Source organism: Alexandromys fortis, unplaced genomic scaffold (genome assembly GCF_014885135.2).
Source record: "Alexandromys fortis isolate MF-2015 unplaced genomic scaffold, M_Fortis_MF-2015_v1.1 scaffold_27, whole genome shotgun sequence".
NCBI classification, from domain to species: Eukaryota; Metazoa; Chordata; class Mammalia; order Rodentia; family Cricetidae; genus Alexandromys; species Alexandromys fortis.
The window spans coordinates 6838510-6848832 of record NW_026067952.1 but is presented as its reverse complement, the minus strand read 5'-3'; the positions used below and the strand labels follow the sequence as shown (position 1 = coordinate 6848832).

General features: G+C 37.4%; 1 protein-coding gene across 1 annotated transcript in view; it reads left to right on the top strand.

The window, feature by feature from the left end:
• The window catches only part of Top1 (DNA topoisomerase I), an 89541-nt gene that overhangs the window by 60880 nt on the left and 18338 nt on the right, over positions 1-10323 (top strand). The window contains exons 9-11 of the mRNA XM_050151076.1: positions 4087-4202; positions 7787-7908; positions 8802-8924. Coding sequence (XP_050007033.1) covers positions 4087-4202; positions 7787-7908; positions 8802-8924 — 361 coding nt within the window. The remainder of the gene's footprint in view (positions 1-4086; positions 4203-7786; positions 7909-8801; positions 8925-10323) is intronic.

Below are 10323 nucleotides of genomic sequence, written 5' to 3'. Positions count from 1 at the left end.
TTTGAAAACAAGGTTTCTCTGTGTAACAGTTGTGGTTGTCCTAAAACTGGCTCTGTAGACCATGTGGCCTCAAAATCAGAGACCCTGCCTTTTGAGTGCTGGGATTAAAGGTGTGTGCCACCACCACCTGGCTTTCATTGAATCTCTTAATTTGCTTAAATATTAAGTTGTCATAGTCCAGAAGAAAAACCATTTGAATTTGGAGGAATTGTAAGAAACGATTTGGAGTCTTAATTTTGAAACAATAGAGTTGCTGACAGGAATATAAGGGAAACATGGTGTTCTGAACCCCTCCACAATTACACTATGACTGTTACAACAGACTTAAGCCACTTTAAGAAGCTTTCACATGGTCGCAGACTTTTTCTCTGAATTGGAGAGTAGTCGGTTTGGGGATTAGATATTTTCCTGCATCCAGGCTTTTGTCATCAGCTAGTAGAGTATTTTCTTGTCTGTAAAGTTGGTTATTGGAGGACTTTGTTGTTCCTTTCAGCTCTTAGACTTTCTAAGAATCTTCACTTTAAAAAAGTATCATTTAAATAGTTGTTTTTTTCATATAGTATATTTTTTATTGATTTTATTGAGTTAAGACATTTTTCTCTGCTCCCCTCCCATTCTCTCCTCTCCCCTTCAACCCTCTTCCATGATCCCCATGGTCCCACTTTACTCAGGAGATCTTATCTTTTTCTACTTCCCATATTGATTTGATCCATGTACGTCTCTTAGGGTCCTCATTGTTGTCTAGGTTCTCTAGGATTGTGGTTTGTAGGCTTGCATTCTTTGTTTTATGTTTAAAAACCACTTAAGAATGAGTACATATGATAATTGTCATTTTGGTTCTGAGTTACCTCGCTCAAAATGATGTTTTCTAGCTTCATTCTTAAATACTTACTTGTAATGTCATGTGAATGTATATTTAAAATGCACATAAAATTTGTCATCTTAAGTAATGAGAAGACTACACTATTACAAACCTGCAATGAGACATATTAAGATGGGAGCCAAAAAATGTTGGTGGGACAGAAATAGAAGTTAGAGGGCTGGAGAGATGGCTCAGTGGTTAAGAGCATTGCCTGCTCTTCCAAAGGTCATGAGTTCAATTCCCGGCAACCACATGGTGGCTCACAACCACCTGTAATGAGGTCTGGTGCCCTCTTCTGGTCTGCAGACATGCACACAGAATATTGTATACATAATAAATAAATAAATATTTTAAAAAAAAGAAATAGAAGTTAGAATCCTTGTATACTCTGGAGGCATTTCTATTATTTGTTTCTTTAAGAATTGGCCTCCTGGGCTGGAGAGAAGGCTCGGTGGTAAAGAGCACTTGTTACTGTTTCAAAGGACCCGGGTTTGATTCCTAGCACTCACATAATGATGTCTGTAACCCCATTTTCAGGGAATCCAAAATGCACACATGGTGCACATACATGCATGTAAGCAAAATATTCATACAAGTAAATAAATGTAAATTTGATTGTGGGGGAGAGAGAAGAATCAATCTCCCTTGAATCCTGACCTTGGATTCCTGGCTCAAATTTTCATTTTCCCTCAGCCTTTCAAGTTACGTGGACTGTAGATCCATGCCATTAGACCCAACAAGGAGTTCTTTGTGTATTCATATTAACCCTTTATTGCATTTCCAGCTTTCAGATATTTTCTCTCATTGTGAGTTGCCTTTTACTTTCTTGAACATGCCATTTGATCCAAAGGTATTTTTACTTTTGATGTCGCCCAACTTACGTATAGCTTTATCGTTGTTCCTTTTGGTATTATGTCCAAGAAATCACTGCTAAACCCAATGTTGTGAAGCTGTTTCCCTTTATTTTCTCCTAGATGTCCAAATGCATTTTAACTCTTATATTTAGAATTTTAATTTCTTGGTTCATTCTGTGTTAACTTTTGTTATTTTGTCCTCTTTGCAAACTCCAGTGTTTAGAATCTGTATTCTAACCATTGAATGGTCATAAGTCTTGTTGAAAATTACTTGACAATATATGTTGACTGTTGTAATACGAGCGGTGGGGTTGCGTCCCCAGCACCCCGGCTGCCTAGCTAGCTTATGCCCTGAAATAACAACACACAAACTGTATTCATTTAAACACTGCTTGGCCCATTAGTTTCAATCTCTTAACCCATTTCTAATAATCTGTGTAGCACCACGAGGTGCACTTACCAGGAAGATTCTAGCCTACGTCCATCCTGGGTCGGAGTTCATTGTGTCTGCCTCAGAGAGCAGAGCTATCGCATCTACCTGGGAGAGGGGAGCATGGCGGCTCTGCTCCAGAGAGCAGAGCTGTGGAGTCTGAGCTCACTTCCTCTTCCTCCCAGCATTCTGTTCTGTTTACTCCTCCCACCTATGTTCTAAGCTATGAGGCCAAGCAGTTTATTACTTAACCAATGAAATCAACAGATTGATATATGACACTCCCACATCAGTTGACTGCAGTTTTATATAACATTATTATTACAACTTGATGGGATTCGTGTTTCTTATAAAAATGTTGGACTTGGAATTAAATAGTAGCAGAACAAACCAGGCAGTGGTGGCACACAGCACATGCCTTTAATCCCAGCTCCTGAGAGGCAGAAACAGGCAGATCTCTGAGTTTGAGGCCATCCTGGTTTAGAAAGCAAGTTCTAGGATAGCCAGGGCTACCCAGAGAAACCTTGTCTCAGGAAAACTAAAACAAAGCCCTCAAACCAGAATAGGCGTCCATGAAATTCTTCTTGTTTGGAGGTAGCAGTAAAGATGGAATTTGAGTGTTAAAGTAATCTGTATGTCAGATGCATTCTATCTAGCTGATTTCTTTTCAAACTGTGTAAGTCTGTGTAAAGGAGGTATTAGAAACATCTGCCAAATGCAATGCATGATCTTCCAGTAGATCTTGACCTATAAAATACATTGGAACTCATTGATGAATTTATAATCATACTAAATACAAGAATGACACTAGAAAAGTATTGACTTCGCTAGATCTGATAATATATCTTGTAACTATGTATTAGAAGATCACTTTTATAAGGATAATAGCAAAAGTATATTTATCCACAACTAACTTTATTAGTCAAAATAGAAATATGATATATTTTAATAGTTCTTTGTATATATCCAGTTATTTTATCCATAGTTTTTCTGTATGCTTGATCTTCCTCCCTCCCTCCCTCTTTCTTTCTTTCTTTCTTTCTTTCTTTCTTTCTTTCTTTCTTTCTTTCTTTCTTTCTTTCTTTCTTTCTTTCTTTCTGTTTTTCGATACAGGGTTTCTCTGTAGCTTATGGAGCCAGTCCTGGAATTTGCTCTGTAGATCAGGCTGGCCTTAAACTCACATAGATCTGCCTGCCTCTGCCTCCCAAGTGCTGTGATTAAAGGTGTGCGCCACCACTGCCTGGTTTTGACTTTCTTTTAAATAAAAGCGTTTCAGAAAATTATTTAACCTGTGGTTTATTTAGAATTTTGCAAGTGTTTGCTAGCTAGCTGGATATATTTAAGTTCCTTAAACTCAGTGTGCCTCAGTTAAACTATTTCAATCCACTTGTTACATTTGAACTTTTTTCTTTGTTTTGTTTTCTTAAAACAAAGTCTTTCTATATAGCCTTGGCTGTCCTAGAACTAGATATGTAGACCAGTCTATCCTACAACTCAAGAGTTCTGCTTGCGTCTGCCTTCTGAGTGCTGGGACTATAGGCGTTTGACATCCTGCCTGACTGTGTTTTGTAATTTTCCCTAAACTTTCACCTGCATTTCATCAGTATAGTGATGCCTCCTTTGCGTATACCACTGTGGCATATTGTTAGAGTACCATGGTAGAACAATTATCCCCATTTTCATATTCACTAGTTATTGCAGGGCTCTTTGAATGATGGTCTTTATATCTACTATCTTTGTACTGAAACTGTTAAATGAAATAGTTACCACTTCTTTCATCAAGCTTGAAATTGTTGCCTTTTCAGTAAGAAGCAGGTTATTCTTATCCAGCCTTTGAATGAGGACCATCAGTTGCTTAATTATTTTGGCATTTGATAGGTGAGAATCTCTTTTATTACATAAAGGGATCACTTAATAATTTTGTGCCTTGTCTTTGAAAGGTGGGAGGAAGAACGCTATCCTGAAGGCATCAAGTGGAAATTTTTAGAACATAAAGGGCCTGTCTTTGCTCCACCATATGAGCCTCTCCCAGAGGGTGTCAAGTTTTACTATGATGGTGAGTTATTTCAGGTCATTTGAATTTTGACTAAGAGTTTGCTTCTGTTGGGATAGAAAGTGAAGGCGCCGCCTCTGCTGGACAGTCCTATGTAGTTGCTTCACTTTATTGACCTTGTGTGGTTTGGGAAAGGAACCTTGGGTGCTTAATTCATAAGGGTCCATTTGCTGCTTAAAAAAAAAAATACTGTAAGTAAAGTGGCTATTGGTATCTTATCTGTAATCCTAAAAGGTTTATCTTTGGGGCTAGTAGTCAGCCTATTGTCAACTCATGGAAGGTTTTTATTGGAACTCAGTTTCTAGGAAGCAGTAAAGCTGTTCTGTTCTGAGGATTTGTTAGAAAAGCCTTACTCAAATACCAGCATTTTATTTTGGTGATAATAATATATACCAATAAACTGCTTATCATTAGAAATAGTATTTGACAAAGGATTTAGCTGCCCTCATTCAGCCTGTAGATAGAAATCATAAACTGTATCACTCATTATGTAATGTAACACTGTCTTCAATGGGTGAATGTTAAAGGAATGTTCTGCCTATGTCTCTTGTTTTTGTTTATTTACTTTTATTTTTTATTTGTTTGTTTGTTTGTTTATTTTGAGACATTTTCTAACTACAGAGCTCTACCTGGCCTTGAACTTGCTAAGGTAGATCAGCTGGCCTTGAATTCAGTTCATCGACCTGCCTCTGCTCCTAGGCATGTGCCGCCTTACTTGGTCTATTTGGTTTTCTTGGAACTTTCCAAATTGGCTGAGAGTTATATCATCTGTGTTTTTGTCCTTAAGATAAGAGATTTGAGAGTAGTCTTTCACAAACCTTTTACTGACAGTGTACTGACAGTTGATGATATCCAATTCACCCCTTCATTTCAAAAGTTCTGTCCAGGGATGCTAGAGTCTTGTTTCTCAAACCCTACGTATGCTTAAGATTCACTAAGTATCTCTGGTTCCCTTTAATAAATGAGGGGTAGGACAGGGTGCTTCTGAACCAAATAGTCTGTTTACCAATATGGAGAAACACTGGACAGGTTACTAAGAAGTACCTGTGACAAGCACTCAGTTATTTAGAATGTCTTTGTTCATCAGCACTGCTTCAGGACTGTGGATGCCTGTGGGTTTAGGATGGAATAGGCTTATTAGCATCCAACATTTGAAATCTGGATATCAGAAAAGTTCTTTAAAATTTAAATTACAACATGACACTACAAAATGAGATGTTTAGGATCACCAAGATGGCTCCATAAGGCCACTTGCTGTGAAGCTTGATGACCTCAATTTAGTCCTTAGTGGCCACATGGTGAAAGAAGCAAGCAATTCCTGCATGTTGTTAGTGACCACCACATTGTACACACACACACACACACACACACACACACACACACACACTAAATAAATAAATAAATACGTGCAACTTAAAAAAAAAAGTGAAACTTGTGTGCTCCGTATCATTAAAGATTATATGACATACATTACTTTAGGATTTAAAACAATGTATGAAACAAATTTGTTATAAACCTGGGTCTCATCCTCAACATAACTCATTTCTTTCTTTCTCTCTCTTTTTTTTTCCTTTTTTTCTTTCTTTCTTTCTTTTTATTTATTTATTTTTTGAGGCAGGGTCTCACTACATAGCCTTGGCTGGCCTTGAGCTCAGAGGTCCACCTGTCTCTACCTCCTGAGCGCTGGAATTAAGATGTGCACCATCATGCCCAGCCTGATACTTCATTTCTTTACACACACATACCCCACATCAAGCACCACAAAATCTGGATGGGGATGGGGGAGAAGTGAAAGCCTAAATACTTTTGGTTTCAGATGTTTCCGATGAGGGATGTTCAACTAGTTTTGACCATAGGGCTCATTCTGTACATCAGGAAAATGAATATGCTTGTATTCAGACACTCAAATCTTATCAATAGATAGAAACTACTAATTCAAACTATTTAAGAAGTTGACAGCATAAAACACTTCATGGTCTGACTGCAGTTTGATCAAAAAGTACAAGATAACCTACATACTGGGTGATTCCTGGAGACTCTTATAAAAATACTTGAAGTTAAACTTCTTGATGAGGACATAAAATCTAAGGCCTTGGAAAAGACAATTGCTGGTATTTTGTAACCTGTCTGGGCTTATTAGTTTTAGAAAGCTGAGCTGGAAAAGCCACACTGTGAAAATCAAGGTGATGAAGGATGGATACTAGATCCTTTCTCTTGGGGTTACTCTTACTTTTCAGTGTAGGAAACTAAGGCCTGGAAAAGCACATTGTTGGCTTTGTTCATTCCTCCATTTTCCTAGCCCTCCACTATAGGAACACTGGTGTTTTCTCTGTTGGTTCTCCTGGTATTTCCTCCCCATGGTTGTAAAACTCCTAATTGACTTATTAATCCAAGCTGATAAGTAAGTACTGGTAGACAGGACCTGGTTGCTGAAGCACAGAATGGCAGCCTCAGCTCTGAACCTTCACTGAAAGCTGACTCAGCAGTTTCTGTTTCCAGGCTTTCAGCTTCCTTCACAGAGTACTGTTGCTGGAAACTTATACTGTAGGAGCGCTTGTTTAATCTTTCCACAGCCTGTTTACAATAAAAACGAGTCATAGTAGTGACTTTATTGGGACAAACCCAGTGAAATAGTTCCAAAGATACCCTCATCCCCAAAATAAAAACATTATTGAATATTTAGTTTATGTGAAACATATCAGGAACTCATTAATTTAAATCTGTTCCTGGCTTTTGTGCCAGTTATGGATAATGTAGCAGTGAACCAGAGTGACCTTATTACAAAAATAAGATAGAAGGCAAGGTTCTGACCCCTACATGGGCACTGTTGTACACATACATACACACAGGCACACACGCACACATGCGCACACACACACACACACACACACACACACACACAATACAGTTTTTGATTCTAGGTCTAGGATTGAGGCCTCTCAAACTTGTCATTTATAACAAACCTGTGTGTGATGCTTTTGGTCTGTGAACCATACTTTATGTAGCAAGGTTCTAGAGGAAGGTCTTATTTAGTTTTTTTTTTTTTTTATGTGGAAAATCTAGGCTTGCCTGCTATGAATATATATTTTTATTCATATTCCACCCACGTAACTTTGAAGAAGAAAGATGCCTATTTCTTTCCCCCACAATTCCTTTCTTCCACTCCCTGCCCCTATCCTTTCCTCCTCTTCTTGAACAGAGGCTGCTTAGCTTAGCAGTGGCAGGAGTCCTTCTGTGGATTTGATTTTTAAAAACCATTGAAGAGGTGTAAAGGACCCTGCTTGCTGAAAGGAAAAGGAAGAGTGGCTGGGCCTTCCCCAGGTCATCCCTGTCCTGAGCAGGCACCTGGGAACAATTAACTGGCATAGTCTCCAAATAAAGACCCAGGTAAATATCTACTAAAGAGAAGGAGAAATTTTATAAGTAGATATATAACAGTATGTTGCTCTGTTGTTGTTATAATTATGTATCAGCAGACCTTTGTACACTTTGGAGAGGTAAGCCATCAGTAAAGATGTCTCCAGTATTCAGTACACATAGAACATGAATGCTGTTCCTCACTGATTTGAACCATTTTCTTCCTTTAGGTAAAGTTATGAAGCTGAGTCCCAAAGCAGAAGAAGTAGCTACATTCTTTGCAAAAATGCTTGACCATGAATATACTACTAAGGAAATATTCAGAAAAAATTTCTTTAAAGATTGGAGAAAGGTATTATGGCCCATGTGTTCATATCTTAATAGTTCACAAAAGTGCTGACTGGGAGGTAAAGCCCATGCATTAATATTTTAATAGCTTGTTTTTTNTGAAGAATAATAATAAGATAAAATAAAAATAAACAAACCAATGTCTCTGCATCATGTCTATAAGTGCTTTTGTGTTTTTTCTTTGATTTTTTCTTTTAATAGCTTGTTTTTTTTTCTTTTTTTTTTTTTTAAAAAAAAAACAAACTATAGTTTAATCCATTTTTTTTTGAATTTTATTATAGTAAAAGATGTATGTCTAAATGTTTTTTCTCTCAGCTTTCATGTGACACAGGAAGGAGAATTGATCAGATAGGTTAAACAGAAAACCCCGATTCTAGCTGAACAAAGGAAAGCTTGTTTTTGCAGGGATTGTCCTGTGCTGTCTCTGCACAGGAGTAATCTGACCTCATATTCCATTTTAATTCATATTGGCTCGACTTATACTTTTAGCCTAGGTAAAAATTGCATTGTCTCCACTTGGATAATGTAAACAAGCTGAGTTAAAATTTACCAACTAAGGCTCTTTAATGCCAGATTTAATAAGAACAGGAGTAGTAGTTCTACAGGAAAATAAGAAAAAGTGTTTCTCTCATTCCTAAAGTAACTGATTAATGTGGTTCTAAGGTTTGTATTTTTGTCAAGAATCCCCCTCAAAAATGAGTAGTTTTTCTCCATGATAAGTCACTTAAAATATTTTTATATTAAAAGAATACAGTTTATAACAGAACAACTCTCCAGTCCTCCCCACCCCCCCACCCCACCCCCAGAAAAAAACACCTTACCGAGATTGGTTACCTTTCTAGACATCTAGAAATAGGAGAACTTATCTATATATTTATATTCTTTTTATTTAACTAGGAAATGACTAATGACGAGAAAAATATGATTACCAACCTAAGCAAATGTGACTTCACACAAATGAGCCAGTATTTCAAAGCCCAGTCGGAAGCTCGGAAGCAGATGAGCAAGGAGGAAAAACTGGTATGATAGAATTTATTAAACTAGAAAATTTTGAATAGTAATTACTTGTCTAATTTTATTGATTCTTGTGGCATAACATTAATTTCGTTAATGTTATTTTTGTGTTAAAGATTCACTTAGTAAAGTCTATGATTTTTTAATTTAGATTGAGCTTTGTGAGTACTTCAGTAACAATCAAACTTTACTGCTGTAGCGTTTGAGTCTGAGGAGCCATGTTCCTCAGCAGCTACAGGTACTCAGGTTGAAGACACATGAAATAATACTGACCATGTGCCTACCCATTGTTTTGAGATATTTTCCTTTGGTCCATCTCCATTCCCCAGTGTTGGTTATACTTATTATGAAAGGTCCTTTAGTATCTAATTTGTGTGTTCTCTGCGAGCCACCTGTTTTCATAAACAGATACGGCTATTTTCATATTCTGAGTAGTTGGGACAAACAATATAGCCTTCAATCTTAAAATATTTTCTATTTAGAAAAAGTTGCCAAGCCCTAATTTAGAGAAATCTTAAGGTAGGTTTTATGCCTAACCAGCATCCAGAAGTTAAGAATTTCAAAGAGATTTTTGTACTTTATGGTGTTGTAGTCTTGGCATTTTAAAGGACTTGTAATTTAAGTAACTTAATATTATTTTGGTCCATTCTTTTAGATTATTGAGTTACTCTAAATGGCAACTATCTAGCTGTGTTGGTACATGCCTTTAATCCCATTTCCCATTTTTCATTTTAGGTTCGTTTTATCTGTTGTTTTCCAAGTCACTGAAATTTGGTCTATTATTACTTAGGGAAATTTTAAGTTTTTAGTTGTATTTGAGTGCATGCATGTGTATGTGGTTACACTTGGAGACCAGATGTCAGATTGCCTTGAGCTGTTACATGAGGTTATGAGCTGCCCAGCATGGGTGCTAGGAACTGCCTTAACCATGGAGCCATTTCTACAGCCCCAGTGTTTTTAAATATAAAGTTTACTTTGGACCTTGCTCTTGGAATACTAGTCCAAATAACAACACTGTTATAAACATTGCCTTGTCTAGGCCCCTGGCAAGGTTACTTGTGGCCAGTAAGTCGAGCAGGGCTTGGTTATTGAATCACTACATGGAATTCATTCATCTATGGGCCATGATGTTCAACTCTTATAATCTCAGAACTGGGAAGACGTAAGCCAGGAGGATCAAGAGTTTAAGGAAAGTAAGGCCCTGTCTAATAGCCAAAAACAGTAACTAGACAGTGTTGACAGAGGTCCCTGGACACCACCTAGAAGCATGCTGTTGGGTATTCTTAAACACTATTTAAGTGTTTTGTGGTGGGTGGGGCCTCTTAATGGGGCTGCAGTTTTTTCAACTAAAGCCGAGTCAGGAAGTCTCTCTTAAATGAGACACACTTGCCTCTAGCAAAGAGAG